At 46.4% G+C, this 17849-nt stretch overlaps 1 protein-coding gene across 1 annotated transcript in view; it reads left to right on the forward strand.

The window, feature by feature from the left end:
• Positions 1 to 17849, forward strand: part of plekhg2 (pleckstrin homology domain containing, family G (with RhoGef domain) member 2) — an 81414-nt gene that overhangs the window by 53088 nt on the left and 10477 nt on the right. The window contains exons 7-18 of the mRNA XM_085431000.1: positions 6018 to 6168; positions 8665 to 8796; positions 9721 to 9903; positions 10067 to 10159; positions 10252 to 10338; positions 10948 to 10981; positions 11068 to 11166; positions 12443 to 12544; positions 13528 to 13566; positions 14658 to 14665; positions 15198 to 15344; positions 17329 to 17457. Of these exons, the coding sequence (XP_085287126.1) occupies positions 6018 to 6168; positions 8665 to 8796; positions 9721 to 9903; positions 10067 to 10159; positions 10252 to 10338; positions 10948 to 10981; positions 11068 to 11166; positions 12443 to 12544; positions 13528 to 13566; positions 14658 to 14665; positions 15198 to 15344; positions 17329 to 17457 (1204 nt within the window). The remainder of the gene's footprint in view (positions 1 to 6017; positions 6169 to 8664; positions 8797 to 9720; positions 9904 to 10066; positions 10160 to 10251; positions 10339 to 10947; positions 10982 to 11067; positions 11167 to 12442; positions 12545 to 13527; positions 13567 to 14657; positions 14666 to 15197; positions 15345 to 17328; positions 17458 to 17849) is intronic.

Consider the following 17849-nt stretch of genomic DNA (forward strand, 5'->3'; position numbering starts at 1 on the left):
ATCAGCACAGGGGTCGTGGTTTAAAGATCTGGAACCAAACTTTCTGCTGCTTTAAATCTTTCGGTTTTGGGTCAAAACTTTTGTCTTACTAGCCAGAATCAGCCCTGTGGAATATTTTAGCTCCGAGCGTTCAGCAAACTCGCAGTAATGCGATCACCAGAGGAGCAGACTTTCGGTCTCTGTCAGCCCCTGCTCTGCATTTTTCCACAGTGATCCGCTGGGTCAGATTTGGAGGGAAATGTGCTGGATTGCAGGTTTCTGAACTCTGCTGTCGTCCCGCTGGGAACACGAGACGAGAGGCTTTGTTTGCCCGGGGATCCTGCACAAAAATGAAAACGCACCAAACAACAGATCGGCTCCAGGAACGCAGCTTCTCTGCCATCGAAAACCATCAGCAACAAAACCGAAGGAGATATTTGTCTTTATAATATCACAACACTGTGCGTGTATCATGAAACTGGCTGCCAGCAGAATGATTTGAACAGATGTGGATGTAATCTCAGTAGGTAGCTCCATGGGGAGAACAGAGACAGATGCTGAGGTAATTTATGCCGCTAAACTCCACTTGGATGCAAGCACAGTTTGTAATGCTGTAAATTGATGAGCTGTAGAGCCAGCGGGCTTTGGAGGCTGGCAGGGGGTCTCCTGATTAAAGCCAACTTTTAACAGAGCAGAGAAATGTTCCAGGAATGATCAGACTCAACACACATGAAAGCGAAAGTACGTCTGGGAAACAGAGCAGGTTACTGGGTTTATGTCCCAGCCTTCATCTCCGCCCCGTCACAGCACGGCAGGACTGTCCAGGTTAACCGCCGGACTTTAAACATGGTTCTGTGTTGAAATCTCGGGATAGCTGGGGTCTTTCTGCCCCGGTGCTGCCTGCTGACTGACTGCTGCACTTCCGAACTCGGTAGTCGGAGCAGATAGTTGGGAAAAGTAGAGTGCGGCATATCTGTGGAAAACTCATCTGGACAAATAATCAGGCGTTTTATCCCAATGCAAACAAAGCTTACAGGTAGACGCATGGGTGGGACTATTTAAGAGGTTAATAGTGTTTTGATTGGCTGTGCAGATTGCAGGTTGGTGTTTTGTTACCTCTGATTGGTGGAGATGACTTCGGGCTCGGGGGAGCGGCTGCGATTATCTGCAGTCTGTGAAACTGACTGCTTTCCTCTGCTCCGAGCATCCGTACAACACGAGGTGAAGCACAGCGACCCTGGAGACTCTGTGGAAGTTTGGGCTGAAGGAAGTCCTCGGTGTGTTCCAGTGGATGAGGTCATGGGAATCTTGCCAAACGCAGTTTCTAGGCATGTCTCTGGTGCACATTTTTCATATCTGCCATCTGCTTTAAATTCTCCATGCAGAGCTGAGTGTTTATCTGAGGCTGAAGTCGGCTTCCTTCAGTCCGAGATGACAGATTACAGCTTCATTTCTTGTCTACAGAAAATTTGCGACTTAAATTTGGCTGTTCATTCTGTGACATTTTATATGAACCTAACATTTGTCACTGTTGTCATCCCAGCGGCTGCAGGTTTCATTATAGCACAACTGTGAACAGTGACTCTTCTTTAAGCCTTTTATTGCTGTAAAGTTTACACATGCTTTACATTAATATACCACACCATTTAAAACCTCCATGGCAACAAACAATGCTGTTTTGCTTGCATGTCTCAGTTATGTATAAGCTCAGAAACTCTGCAGGTGACTGTTGAGATGTGGCGTAGCTGACACCGAACTCCAATTCGTGCTCATCCAGGTACGGAAATCCCAAAAGGTCGGTTCTGTTCATCTGGATGTTTCGTCATCATCAGGTGACGTCTTCAGTCTCAGCTGACTGCAGGTTTCAACCTTATAAACAGGACATTTGCACAATGACTGAAACCAGCAGCACCGAAGGAACAATGGGCTGTAGCTGCAGCTGAGACTGAAGAAGTCACACGGATGGATGGATGGATGGATGGATGGATGGATGGATGGATGGGAGGATGGATGGGAGGATGGATGGATGAATGGATAGATGGATGAATGAATGGATGGATGGATGGGAGGATGGATGGATGGATGGATGGGAGGATGGGAGGATGGATAGATGGATGGATGGATGGGAGGATGGATGGGAGGATAGATGGATGGATGGATGGAATAATGGATGGACAGATATATGATAGGCTGTCCAAACCCTTACAGTGGTACATTAGCCTTTCAGTGTGGTTGGACAGGCACATTTCTGTGACACAAGCCCAATGGCCTCACCTGGTTTGTGCACCAAACCAGTGCCTTAAAATCAATGAGCACCTTTTTAGGAGCAACACACTGATCCTGTGCTGGGCCTCGCTCTGTCCCAAAAACATGGGACCACAGCCTGAAGCTGTTCTGCTGATGTTCACTGGAGAATAAGTCATCGTCCACAGAACCAGTCTGACTTTTATTTGAGACATTAGACGTTTTCTGTTGAAAGGAGCCGGGTGGTAAACTCTGGTGATAAATGTTTGCACTCTGCCTGTTGGCGCTGTAGGGTCCAAAATGTGGCAATCGGGGTATTTGGGTCGATCCATCCATGATCCGGCTGAGCAGGACAGAGCTTTATCAGACCCAGCTCCATGCTTCCAGTCCTTGATGTCCGGGTTTGGTAAGTCTGTTCAGGCTGCGGCCTCGGTGACCACGGTGGAACCGGATGTGGTCGTCTGCTTTTATAACCCGCCCAACTGTGGCTAGACTTAGAGTAGGCTCCCTGCCTGACCTCTGACCTGTTCTGTCTGCTTGGTGTTTGGTGTCTGGGCTTAAACCCCGCAGAGACGGAGCAGACATCATCAGCAGTCGATGTGACACTGATGAACTCATTATGACTGGAAACAGAACGCTTCGCTCTTTTCACCGTAACAGTCCGGTACAGCGTCAGCATCGCTGCTGATGCCTCGATCTTCCGGTCCATCTCATGTTCCACCTTTCCATCAGTTTTAGAGATCCGTCTGCTTCATGCTCTGCTGCAAACCACCCCAGCATGAAGCCAGAAGAACCCCCTCATGCACAAAAAGTAGGCACACCATTCGGGGGGTCCCAAAACATCATATTAACTGTGTTGCACCCCTCTGATGCCCCTGCTGGCCATCCAGTGCTGCTGCAGGACTCTTTGGGTGGTGCGCAGGTTCAGCTGCTACAACTTACCTGATAGGTTGGAGATAAATGTGCGCCTGGTTTGGTTTGGACAGTGCCGGTACCACCGCCTCTTTGGTTGGTATGAACGTGTTTCTGTGGTTAAGGTAATATTTGTCTGGCTGCAGGATGAATGTGGGCCTATCAGACGCCTCCCTGATGATGTTTGATTAGATTAGACTGAGAACCTGTGAAGTTCCTTTTTGTAAACTGTGGTTAACGTTTCAGCTGTGAGTTTGCAGATGAAACTCTTTAATTATCCGGGCGATATTCTGGTTGGTATCACCTGTTGTGGTGTTTAGGACGCTGTGGGGAAGAAACAGATGAGCTGCTGTGTTTGAAAGCTCGTTTCAGACTCTGCACTTCACTGATGTCTGCAGAAGATATTAGCACTGCTCTGAATCCCCCCTCTTTCCTGTGGAGAAAAAGAGCCTGATCTCTCCTCTCCGTCCCCATCGTTACCTTGACCTCCTTCCTCCCATCCTCTTTGGCCCCCTATTTCCTCATCCCTCCTCGTTCTTCCCTTCCCTCCTTCCCTCCAGTCCCTCCACCAGCGTCCAACATTCTTTGGCTTCCAACTGTGATGAATGTCTGTCAGAGGACCCGACAGCCGAGTCTCCACTGTCCTCCATCATCCTCTTTCACCACCATCCCCGTCCTCTCTCCTGTCGCTTCTTTCTTCATAACCTGGACCTATTTTTAACTTCCTGTCTTTCCATTTTTCCCTTCCTCAGACTCTTTGTTGTCTTCTCTTTCTATCTCGTCGTCGTGGACATGTGGCCCTCCCTCTTCTCCTCGTCGTCTGCTCTTTGTTCTGATTGTGATGAATGTTGGTGAACTGGATCCAGAAGCTCTCTGTCAGAATCTTTTCTTTCTCTCTGATCTCGTCAGTTTCTCTCGTTCTTCTATAAACTTGTAATGAATGTTTGTCAAAGCTCCAAACAGCTGTGGAGTCCTTTTGCTCTTTAGTTTGTCATAATCGCCTCCATCTGTCTTCTTCTTCCTCCTTCCCTCCATCATTTCTTCACCTCGTCCTCTGATGAACGGCTGAGGACATCCCTCTCACCTCCTGCAGCTCCATTGTCTTCTGGCCTTCCTCCACCCCAGCTCATCTCTTTGTTCCTCCTGTTAAAGTTCCCTCCCCGTGCTTTTTCACCTGCTTGCTGCTACTACTGCACATTCACCCAGTGTATATACTAGAGATGGCACGATACCACTTTTTTATGTCCGATACCGATACCGATATCATAAATTTGGATATCTGCCGATACCGATATGAATCCGATATAGTGTTTTTTAATCAACAAAACTGTTTTTTAAATATCTTGCTGCATTTTGTATAAGTTCATACTCAAGTTTAAAACAACAACTACACTAAAGCTATTCTGTTATACCTGTATGCAAAAAAAAATATTTCATAGTTCAGCAATACTGATCAATCTAATAAACTTAAACCTGCACCATCCTCCCTATTCTGGTATTTTAAAGAGTACTTAGCATAAATATTAAGCAACCTAACTAATAGGGTTCCAACTCCCAGCAACAACAAAAATAAATAAATAAAAAATAGGGAACCACCCCTCACGCTCCACCTCATGATGCTTAATCGACGTAATCAACCTTAATTTGATGCAGTGTGAAAAAAAATGCACAGAAATCAATTATTTTTCAAGAAATATTAAATAGATTCAACATCTTTCTTCAACAAAATTGCAGACTGCACAGATGGTACCTTCCCAAAGGAAAAAGTACTATAGCTTACTAGGGTATATATATTAGACGTAATAGTTACTATATACAGTAATTGACTTCTATTCATTTTACATCAAATTAAAACTTTGGGTGTCAGATAATTATTTATTAAAAGCTAGACATTTTAAATGAGAATAAGAAAGAAAAGTATGTCTTTGTGCCCCCTTTTCCCTGTTAATGCCCTATCGGCCCCCCTGGCTAAACTTTGCTAGATCCGCCCCTGCACAGTTACCAGCGTCAGCTACGTAGAAAAAGATCCTCGTGTAGAAAGTAATATTAAATACATTCTAACAATAGCTGATCAAGCTTAAACGTGCTGCTGTTGTTCAGCCGCTGGTTTCCTCTTTCTGGTGCAAAGTGGGCCAAAAGCAAACTAGAGACACGGACTCGCGACAGAAAAGCCGATCAGCTGATCATTTAAGCAGTTTCATGATTGAAGTAGCAGCAGGAGAGGCAGTCGCTTGTTAAGCTTAACGCAGGAATGCTTTACAAACATTCAGAGATGGACTTACACACTTGCTTTACTTCTCTCGGGGATAACTTTGTCGGAGATGAAATGCCGGGTTGCTAGCGAAGCTCCACATGCTATCCAGACCACCGACAGGTCCCGCATGCCACAGCCGCTCTATCACGTGATGCATACTGCTCCGACGTGCTAACTTCTGAGGTGAGTTACGGCGTGTTGCAAGTTTTGTGAGGTGCTTTCGTGATATTTAATGGATCGGATTACATTTTTTATTTTTCTCCGATATCCGATCCAGTAATTTAGGTCAGTATCGGACCGATACCGATACGTAATATCGGATCGGTCCATCTCTAGTATATACTATATATATATATATATATATATATATATATATATATATATATATATATATATATATATATATATAAAATGTTCTTCCTCTACATTTCACTGTGTGTTATACTTGTATAACTATGCATGTGACAAATAAAGAACCTTGAACCTTTAAATGCTACGAGGTGATGGCTGAACTCTGTAGATGTCGGTAACCTGACCATCGACTTGTTTTGGGGCTTGCTGTTTGGCTTCAAGAGAATCTATTGTGGTTTTAATGATTAACGCCGTCTCTGCTGCTCTGTGTCCACAGCTCGGTGGCCGTGCTGAGGGAGTGCATGAAGAACGAAAGTCTGGTTCGTTTCTTCCAGGAGAGGCAGGCGACCCTGAGCCACTCCTTACCGCTGGAGACGTACCTGCTCAAACCAGTGCAGAGGATCCTCAAGTACCACCTGCTGCTACAGGTGACCCTTCATACCACCTAATACTACAAGTTATATCGCAAATACTACCAAATACTGCATGCGGTGCCTGAAATACCTCCAGATATACAAGTTAAACTTCAAATACGATCAGATGTTGGACATAGCACCTCAAAAACAGCCTAATACAGGTTGTACTAATGAATACTGCATATAGAACCTCAAATACTGCAGGTGAGAATTTAAATGCTATCAGATACTGTGCACACGAAAGCCTGTTACTTGGTCAGGTGCCACCTGCAAGTGCATCCAAACACCTCAAATACTAGCTTTAGTTCAGCATAAATGACTTCAGTCCTACCTGATACTGCTAGATGAGTACCTGCTTCCACAGGTAACACCAAACATCCTTAATGATGTCACTCCCTGTGGTTCCCTGAGGAAGCTGATTGGTCCTCGTAAAGCTTTGGTCTCCAGGCAACAGGTCTGTCTCCTGTCAGTAAACAGAGGGTCAGGCTGAGACCTCTCAGCGCGTCGCGTCTTTAAAGACGAGCGGTGTGTGTCCTCGGCTACGTGTGCGGGGTTTTTCCCAGGACCAATAAAACGAGGATAAACTCTGACATCATCTCAGAGCCCAAACTTCTCTTTCCGCTCTGCAGCTGCTCTGTCACAGCTTTGTTCTGTCCTCTGACCACAGGTCCTTTACCGTCTGTGCTGCAGTGAAGTGCAGTTATGCTTCTGTCTCATGACACGCTAACGTGTGTGCACGTGTAGGACAGAAGTGATTAAAACGGCTGTTTCAAAGACAGGGACCGACTGAGACCAGCGTGGTCAGTCGCTGTCTACAAAGCAACACAGCTGTGCAAAGACGGCGATAAAGGTCAACAACGCAGAGTCCGTGAGCAGTCACATGCAGTCTGTCAGAGATGAAATGGGGATTAAACCGTGAATCCGTTGCCATCTGCACGCACAGAAATTTGCATTATTTACTTTAATTCAGAGTCTGTGCAGAACGCAAAGATCTGAAACTGCAGGACGGCCATCTAACTGCTAAACATACACAGGATCACGACCGGAGGACAGTCAGCGAGTCGGCTCCGCTGTGCAAAGAGTTGGTTGAGGTTTGAAACTACAGCTGCCCTAAAACTCAACTTATCTGATTTCAGCGTGTAGAAGAAGTAAAGCCAGCGGCCTCGAGTTAACGTGACAGGAAGACTCGTCGATCAGTCGTAAGCTCTGCTTCTCGTTGTCTTTGTTGAGTCAGTTTTGGCACAAACACCAAACAGATGCTGGAGCCCGTTTGTGCCGCAGTCAGTACCAGGAAACGGGGACTCTGTTAAATCACACGAGAGCGAACTGCAGGCTGGCCGTCGTCGTGTTCTCATTACTCTGAGGAGAAGCTCAGCAGACGTTTGAAACAGACGAGTCTCAGTTAAAGACTCGCAGCACAAAATAAACCCACAAATTCTAACAAATGAAATATTTACACACACGTGTAATTCTGCTCAGATACCACCTGATACTGCAGTATCATCGTGTGTATTATTGTGAACATGCAGAAATACTTGAGTAGAGTCAAAACGGATGAAACGATGGAAACAAGCTGAAGCGGTCCGGTTTAGGAGCAGAACCATTTGTTCTTCTGTGCCAAATTCCCATCGTTAATAATCACATCTGGCTGAATGGAGACTTGTGCTCCAGATGTTTAACATGACGCGCAAACACCTGGAAGAGGCGAGGACTTGTTCATCACGTCTGTTCACACAGAGCGTGCTTTAAAGGAGCTCCTACGGTGTGAAGCTGAAGCCGCAGAGGCCTTCTCACTCAGCCGTCTGCTCCGTGAAGCAGGAACAGCTTTCCCAGTGAACGTGCCGAGTCTCCTCACTGGTCCCAGTCCAAGCCCAGCTCTAGGAGCGGGCGGGAGGATGACACAGCTGAAGCTGCTCTTTGTTCTCGCTCGTTGGTCTGCAGGATTTGCCGCTGCCGCTCTGATGACGGCGGCCAGTTTAAACATCGGTCAAACACGTGTTTGGATCCGAGCTGGGATTTTCCCAGAATCCTCAGCTGCTCCCGTTTCAGTCCATTCTGTGCTAAGGCGCTTCAGGGTGCAGTGGAATGTAACTGCACACATACTCTGAGCTACTTGTACTTCCAGTCCGATGCTTCTCACAGGGAAGCGACGCTTTTGACCTCCAGAGTTCACAGAACGACTCCATGAGCACGAATGAAATGTGGCTGATCTGCAGCTTCAGTCACAACCTTTGCAGTCCAATGTGCTATCCGCTGCGCCACAGAGCCGCACGGTGAGGTGGCTCAGTGGCAGTTTAAGGGTTAATGATGCTTCGCGTCCTCGTGTTCACGGTGGTCTCAAAGACGTCAAAGCAAACTGAGTAAAAGTTACGAGGACACAAACCACAGTTTATCTGAGGCTCGGAGAAATCCCCGTCTGTGTTTTGGCCTCAGCAGGCGGAGGATCAGAGCGGGGAAGGATCTCAGAGTGCGAGCTGTCTTTTATGTGCGGGTCTCGTCTCGTTTCAGGAACTTTCTAAGCACTTTGACAAGAGCGAGCCCGGATATGAGGTCGTGGAGGATGCCATCGTCACCATGACAGCAGTCGCATGGTACATCAACGACATGAAGAGGAAACAGGAGCACGCTGTGCGGCTGCAGGTAACGATGATCATGCAGGACCCCAACGTGAAAAAAGCTGCTGAGAAACATAAGGCCCGGGGGCCAGAATCGGCCCACCAGACTCTAAAGTGGCCCACTAGATGGCTCTGGAAGATGTGAAGGAGGGCACTGATACTACTCAAAGTAATTAAGTAACATGAAAGTTCCTGTTTTTCATGATAGTTCAGCTTTTTACGACGAGTCCACAATAAAAAACAAAATGACACATTTACTCCCGACATGCTGACAGATTTCTTTCACTGATTTTTTTATCTGCGAAATCTGAGATGTCCTGTTGAAGTTACTCGTCTTTTTCTTATATGACGATGTTTCAGTTAAACGTCTTTACACTGACAGAATGAGGATGTTTCACTCGTCCGGTCCATGTGGCCCACGATGTAGAACACCTTGGACATCTTTGGTCTACCTACGAGCTACCATTCAGCAGCTATTAACAAAGACTGTATATGTAAGATGGACACAGCTACCATATGAGCTTGTGGATCGATATTTGCAGGTTTCATTGTTAGCATGTTAGCCATCGTTAACATGGGTTTGTGACCAGATTTAGCTGAGCTTTGGAGCGCAATCACTAGCAAGTTGATGCTAGTTAGCGAGTTAGCTTAGTTAGCATGTTACCTAGCTAGTTGTTGCATAGCTGGGACCCCCATGTGCTTTGAGAACCGATGAAGCCTTTCAGGTCTGAGGTGAAACATCTTTGAGAACCTAAAGACGTCCAGTTGCCTTCAGCACTGAGAACTTTGTGACCCATGCAGGCATTTTGAGAAAACTGGTTCTCTAGAGAACGCTGTGCTTTTCCAAAGAACCTTTCTGAAGATGAAGGATCGGTGCAGATCAGCAGGTTTAGGTCGGGTTCACTCCACTGTGGTTAGCCTGTGACCTTTCACCGATGTCTCGCTCCAGGAAATCGAGTCCCTGCTGGTGAACTGGACTGGGCCGGACCTCAGCGGGTTCGGCGAGCTGGTTCTTGAAGGTTCCTTTAAAGTCCACAGAGTGAAGAAGGAGAGAGCGTTCTTCCTGTTCGATAAAATGCTGCTGATTGCCAAGAAGAGGATGGAGCAGTTTGTCTACAGCACACATATTTTTGTAAGTAACAACACGTTTGAGGCCGTCGTGGGTTGTGTCTGCACTCCTGCATCACAACAAACACACATGCGACCCCCCAGGAAACAGAGGCTCATCGCCACAGCGATGCTCTGACCTTCAGGGTTCCTCACGTTTGTCTCTGTGTCTGCTCCTCCACCTGCAGTGCTGTAATCTCCTGCTGGTGGAGAATCTGAAGGACCCGCTGTGCTTCCGAGTGTCCGACCAGACCATTCCCAAACAGCAGCATGTAGTCCAGGTGAGGGAAACCTCGAGTCTCCGCCTTAAATCTGGATCTCAGATGCAGCGACCTCACTGTTTGTGTCTGGATCCTGTTTTTTTGTTCTGCAGACGAAGAATCAGGAGGAGAAGCGACTGTGGGTGCACTACCTCAAGAGGCTGATCGTCGAAAACCATCCCGCATCACTCCCACACAAGGTAAGCAGGTTCACATGTCCTGGTCTTCCTGTGTGAAGCTCCCACGTTCTCCCCACCATCCAAAGACACTCACATTAGATGCTGACTCTTACCTGCCCACAGGTGAAGTTCAGCACCGATCACTGTGGTTTGAAGCATATTGCTGCTCGCAGGAGATCCGATTGTTGAGTAGACCTGGCTGTGGTGGCTTTACGGCCTCTGTTAGCAGCTGATTGGATTGATTTGCACTGCAGTGAGAGCGCGATCTGTACCTGAGCAGCTGTTTATAATGTTCACAGCAAAGATCGAGGAAACATGCATGTAGTCGTGCTCCCAGCAGCAGCAGTAGAGTTTAGTAAAGAGTGCAGCGTTAGCAGCTTTTGTAGATCTTTGCTGCCCCCTGCTGGTGTAAACAGTAAGGAGCAGCAGATGTCCTGTAACATGAGCAGGATGGTGATACATCCATGTTTGTAACCAGGTTACAGTGGACACACTGACTCTGAATATTTAACATCCCACATCCAGCCAGCTAACTGGAGTCAGCGTCTCACCTGTTCATTTAAATCCACCTGGTTAATGTGAGGATTTGTCTTTGCTCACACGTCTGACTGATTCACTGATCGTTTCCAGGCGAGGCAGGTCCTGGGAGACAACTTCTGTCAGTGTGAGTCTCACACACACGTATTCAGCATTTTTATATAACAGTTTTCAGCCTCTGCAGATGGAGTGACATCACTTCCTGTGTTTCAGCTCCTCAGTTCGAGCAGGACCACCTGAAGAAGTCATCTGCGTCTCCGCGGCTGGACGACATCCACGCCTATCACCGAGGCAGGCGTCAGTCAGGTCAGGGTCAGTCACCTCCTCCTTCTCGAGCTGCTCCTCATCTTCTTCTCCTGCTCACAGGTCATGACTGCGACTTGTTTGTAACACGTTTCCGAAAATGGGGAAAGCTGTGCATTAATCTAGCGTCTGTTTAAGTGGACGCACAGACTGGACATAAATAAAGGTTTTCTGAAGGATATGTGCTCATTCTGAGCTGAGCTTCAGTACACAACGCCGGACGTGTCTCCCGAACCTGCCTCATACGGCTCGGGCGTTTTTGGCTGCATGAAGTCAGCAGCAGATCTGGTCTGTACTCGGGTCAGTTTAGCCGGCGCGCTGGTTCGTGGAAAGCGAGCAGGGTGCAGGTTTGTCATCTGACCGAACAAAGAAAGAGTTCTCCGAGAAGCCTCAGAACCCGGAGGTGTGCGTCATCATTACTGGGACCTTCTCAGATGGCCTGGTTACCCCTGCCAGTGCGCTAATGGCCCCATCATGGATGCTAGCTTTGAACTGATAGCAGCCTCCGTCTGAGTGGTGGAGGTCGAGCTTCACGTGTGACTGCAGAGGTGACGGCGGTCCCTGCTTACGGTGACGTGTTCCTGAACCCACGCAGCGATCTCCAGCACACAGTCAGCTCCGAGAGCCTGGCGGCCACGGCCCCCCTGAGCGATTGCACAACAACTGTGCTAAAGTTTGACCCCCACCCCACGGCATTACTAAATCTAAGAATCTGAAAAACACGCTTATCAGAATCAGAAAGGGTTTTATTGCCAAATGTTGAGCAGGTTTACAACATTAGGAAATTGCTGCGGTACTTACCCATATGGAAAAGATATAAATAAATCTTATAAAGTTTGTATCTGTCTTGTTTGAAACTTGTATGAAAAGCATATAAGAGTGAAAACAGATATAAGATCCCTTGAAAAATTATATAATGAAACTTGTATGTTTTGGATACTTACGAAAACAATGTATGAAAGTAATGAGAAAGTGGCCACTTTCATGAGTAATCACATACAAGTTTTTACTATTTCTTTTCCATATGGGTAGTGCAAACATACTGTCAGATAACGCTTAAATAAACATAAAAATTAAAAGTTTTTTTCTGGTTTGTGTCTATTCCAAATGACAGACCCGATCACCTCATCTTAACTGTTTGAGAAACCTTTTGATAATATTATCAACTTTTGTGCACCCAAAATGTAAGGCGGCTCACAGTCATGTAGTCTATCATACCAGGAACGGGACAGTTTGAATTTCAACCCTGACACGAGGGCCTCTTTCTGCTCTGTTTGTCCTGCAGAGCCTCCAGAGCTGCTCATGTACACGCCGGAGAAGTCCAGGAAGAACCTGCCTCTGCTGCTGGAGGGAAACCTGCCGTACCGACGCACCAGGAGGCAGTCAGGTACTCAGACAGGCTTCAGCCACAGCTCAGGCTCAGAGTCTCCACCCTTTATTCATATAAAACAGCAAACATCTGCTTTTTGATGCTCTAATCAAAGAGACACAACGAAGCAGCAGGGAAAGTGAAACTGACTTTATCCAAACGGTGACTCACAGCAGCCTGAAACACTGCAGCTCAGAGTCCTGCATCGTGGAAGCAGCTATGAGATTGTGCTTTTAATGAATAGAATAGAATAAAAAATATGGGTACAAAATATGGGTCTATTATGGGTATGTTGCAATGTACACAGTATGAAGGTATGTTATTAATATGTTATAACTATAAGTGTGTACAGGCTATGAACAGGATGTAAATATGAAAACTATACAGAAATATGAACTTTGCAAGTTATAAACAGTCGTAGAAGTATAGTTATTGTACAGAATGATTGTCTATACAGTATTTACAGTAGTGCAGTTAAGATAAGTGAGGGTGTAGATAGTTTCTACAGAGGCTATATAAAGTGCTAGTGGTTGTGAGTGGTGGTTCAGTCCATGTTATTATTGTGTTTGAGGGTACAGTTGTCCATTGTGGGTGTGTGTATGTTCAGTCCATGAGTTTAACGTGGGTCAGATGTCAGGAGGCAGAGTTCAGGAGTCTGACAGCTGTGGGGAAGAAGCTGTTCTGGTACCTGGTGGTCTTAGTCCGGAGGCTCCTGTGGCGCCTCCCAGAGGGCAGGAGGGTGAAGAGTCCATGTGATGGGTGACTGGGGTCTCTGATGATTTTCCCAGCCCTTTTCAGACACCGCTTCCTGTAGATGTCATTTATGGCAGGAAGTCTGTGTGGGTGAAAGTATTTCAGTCAGTAAGATGAAGATTCCTGACATAACGAGGGTGAATGCAGGAAACTCAAAAACATGTTCTCTTTCTCGTTTCCACGAGACCATGTGTTGTGTAACAGCAAATATTATGTTGCAATAACCAGCCTCCCCTCCTCTGTTCCAGCTCCTGCCAAAGACATCGAAGCAGTGTTTCATCCCAACGGTGAGACGAGTCAGACTCTTATCCACATGATGAGGCCCGAACCCAAACATCACCCTGAGAGCTAAAATGAAACAAAGCAATCAGAAATGAACTGTGTCCGATTTCTCTGCAGGTTGAAAAAGCCGTCGCTGATAAGATTGTTGTTTTAGTTCATCAGGTTTTAAAGCTGCCACAGCTCCAGGGTCACGTGGAGGTGGAGAAGCAAAGAAAGCTCCCACAGAGATTCCTCCGCTGCAAACGACGGCGCTTAGACCTGGTTAATGTTTTCTGGCAAAACGATGGACTTTCTTCCGTCTTTCATCCACACTCGTTTTACTTCAAAACTAAATAATTAAGAGAAATCCACAAACAATATTGGTGAATAATCCCTCTGCTTTCCAGAAAACGGGAGTTTTCCAGTCATTTTCAGGTGGATTGCTCCCTGTTTGTGCGTTTGTTACAAACCCCGGTTTAGTGCCACAGTGATGTATGAATTGTGGGTAATCGTTTGAGCGGAGCTGGCAGAGATGCTCAGAAAGAATCCGTGAGCTCATCGGGAACCAGTCTCCCAGTCCGAGTGTGCGGACTTTGGTTCTGGGCCTGGATCTCAGTAACTAACAACAGCTGTTCACCACAACTTGTTTTTCACAACTTGTGAATAGAAATGGTGCAGTTCCACAGCCAGGGGGAGCTGTTGCTCCTGGAGTGACATTTACCTGCTGAAGCGCAGAAATCTGAAAGATGAGCTCTGACACATCACGTCTGTTTCTGAATGGGAAAGCTGAAAGCTGCAAAGCTGAGGGGTTGCCACAGTGGGACATGTTTGAACTTGGAAATGTGTTTGCTCTGATATGCATGTCGTTGACTGCGAGAAGCAAATTAGACCGACTCATGTTTCCTGCAGCTCTCGGGGTGTGGGTTTGGCTCGGGCCTGCCTGGCTCAAGCATTGTTCAAACATGAAACTTGTGGTTATGTAGTTTCAGATGCCAAGTTGCTAAGTGCCTGAAAACAATAATAATACTTTGATAACACCGTTCTCTTTGTTCTCATCCATCACGGCATCTGTCACCCGTCTCGCCCCACCGCTTCGCTCCACCCGGGAATCTCGCAGCTATGAAGGTGAGACCGCGTTCAGATTTCTGGCAAATGTGCAGCTCAGCTATTAAACGCTTCATTAACCATCAAAGATCCTCTGGTCCAACATCTCAACTACATCGTTTTTCACAATCAGCGTATAAACACGTATATTTATATATATATATATATATTTAAAGATTTCTTGTGATAATAGTTATTATTTATTTTTATAATCTGTACAGTTATATTTTCATGAGGTCTAGCTGGCCCAGATTATTATTATCGCTTCATAAATTTGTTGGGTGCTGAGCATGTCGGGGAGGGAATGGGAGGAAACTTAAACATGAACATTCACATTTATGTCAATATATGTATTACATAATACATATATGCATTATATATGTATATATGTATTATGTATATTTATGTCCATTTAGACGTATGTCTGTAGTTTGAGGGAGATTTCAGTGATTTCAGTTTGGAGCGCTGAACAGTGATGAGTGTGAGTTTGCACTGCTGGTTTTATGGTGTTTATGCTGGACTGTAAATCTAAAGAAAACTGTTACTGTAACAGCAGGCGGGCAGTGAAAGCGAGCTGTGCCACGCAGACAGCCTGGGCTCAGCAGGCAGCAGCAGCACGTTGGCCTCCTCCGTCATAGAGGTGGAGTCCGAGCGAGGCGGCGCCAGTTTGAAGCCTCAGCTACGACCGAACAAGGAGGAGGTAACTTTAGCTTGTGCTAGCACTCGTCAGCACTGCAGCCTCAGAGGATGTATCTGCGTTAGTGCTGACCTGATGTCAGGATGGATGGATGGATGGATGGATGGATGGATGAGTGAGTAGACGGATGGATGGATGGATGGATGGATGGATGGATGGATGGATGGATGGATGGATGAGTGAGTAGACGGATGGATGGATGGATGGATGGATGAGTGAGTAGATGGATGGATGGATGGATGGATGAGTGAGTAGATGGATGGATGGATGGATGGATGGATGGATGAGTGAGTAGACGGATGGATGGATGGATGGATGGATGGATGGATGGATGAGTGAGTAGATGGATGGATGGATGGATGGATGAGTGAGTAGACGGATGGATGGATGGATGAGTGAGTAGACGGATGGATGGATGGATGGATGGATGGATGAGTGAGTAGATGGATGGATGGATGGATGAGTGAGTAGATGGATGGATGGATGGATGGATGAGTGAGTAGATGGATGGATGGATGGATGAGTGAGTAGACGGATGGATGGATGGATGGATGATGAGTGAGTGGATGGATGGATGGATGGATGGATGAGTGAGTAGACGGATGGATGGATGGATGAGTGAGTAGACGGATGGATGGATGGATGGATGAGTAGACGGATGGATGGATGGATGGATGGATGGATGGATGAGTAGACGGATGGATGGATGGATGGATGGATGGATGAGTGAGTAGATGGATGGATGGATGGATGGATGGATGGATGAGTGAGTAGACGGATGGATGGATGGATGGATGGATGGATGGATGGATGAGTGAGTGAGTAGACGGATGGATGGATGGATGGATGGATGGATGAGTGAGTAGACGGATGGATGGATGGATGGCTGAGTGAGTGAGTAGACGGATGGATGGATGGATGGATGGATGGATGGATGAGTGAGTAGACGGATGGATGGATGGATGGATGGATGAGTGAGTGAGTAGACGGATGGATGGATGGATGGATGGATGGATGGATGGATGGATGGATGGATGAGTGAGTAGACGGATGGATGGATGGATGGATGGATGAGTGAGTAGACGGATGGATGGATGGATGGATGAGTGAGTAGATGGATGGATGGATGGATGGATGGATGGATGGATGAGTGAGTAGACGGATGGATGGATGGATGGATGGATGGATGAGTGAGTAGACGGATGGATGGATGGATGGATGGATGAGTGAGTAGATGGATGGATGGATGGATGGATGGATGGATGGATGGATGGATGAGTGAGTGAGTAGACGGATGGATGGATGGATGGATGGATGAGTGAGTAGACGGATGGATGGATGGATGGATGGATGAGTGAGTAGACGGATGGATGGATGGATGGATGAGTGAGTAGACGGATGGATGGATGGATGGATGAGTGAGTAGACAGATGGATGGATGGATGAGTGAGTAGATGGATGGATGGATGGATGGATGGATGAGTGAGTAGATGGATGGATGGATGGATGAGTGAGTAGACGGATGGATGGATGGATGGATGAGTGAGTAGACAGATGGATGGATGGATGGATGAGTGAGTAGATGGATGGATGGATGGATGGATGAGTGAGTAGATGGATGGATGGATGGATGGATGGATGAGTGAGTAGATGGATGGATGGATGGATGGATGGATGAGTGAGTAGACGGATGGATGGATGGATGAGTGAGTAGATGGATGGATGGATGGATGGATGGATGGATGAGTGAGTGAGTAGATTGATGGATGGATGGATGGATGAGTGAGTAGACAGATGGATGGATGGAAACTTACATCGGCTCAGGAGCCCTGAGCTGAGCCAATTCCCACTGCAATCCCACTACAGTAATATAATAAAATGTATTTAATCAAACTTGTGCACAGATAGTAGGTTTGAAAACAGGACTGTATCAAACACTCATAGCATCCTTTTAATGGTGTCTTTTCATTTTTGTTTAAATGAGGAGAAGGAGGAGGAAGAGGAGCTGACCCCCTTCAGTCCTCCTCCCACTCTGTCCATCACAGAGGAGATCCTGGAGTTCATCAACCAGAGTAGAGCCAGAGAGGGGCTCGCTGCCATCCACACTCACATGACGGTTAGAAAACAGAACACCCACCATAACTTGACATGTGGTCAACCACGTTTGAGGACACGAGTCTGAGTCAGCCTCAAGTGGACTATATTTTTCTTTCTAGCCATACTTGTTTAGATTCATGAAACTGTCACACCATGTTGCGATGTCATTGATTATTCACTGATTTACTGAAGACCAACCTTTGTGAAACCTCATGTATAAAGAGGTCAAATCCTGGGTTTTGACATCTGAACATTGTGGCTTAAAATCTTATCACATGACAAACTGCATGTTTATCAGGAAAGAGCCTTAAGATAGACCATCCATTACCAAAGACCTCAAGCAAACAACTCCTTTACTACACATGTTCTTGTTCAAGGTTTTATTAATTTAACAAAACAAACCAAATTCAG

This window comes from Copadichromis virginalis, linkage group LG14 (genome assembly GCF_057382275.1).
Source record: "Copadichromis virginalis isolate Kocher_CV1m ecotype Utaka linkage group LG14, C_Virginalis_male_GT1.1, whole genome shotgun sequence".
Taxonomy (NCBI): Eukaryota; Metazoa; Chordata; class Actinopteri; order Cichliformes; family Cichlidae; genus Copadichromis; species Copadichromis virginalis.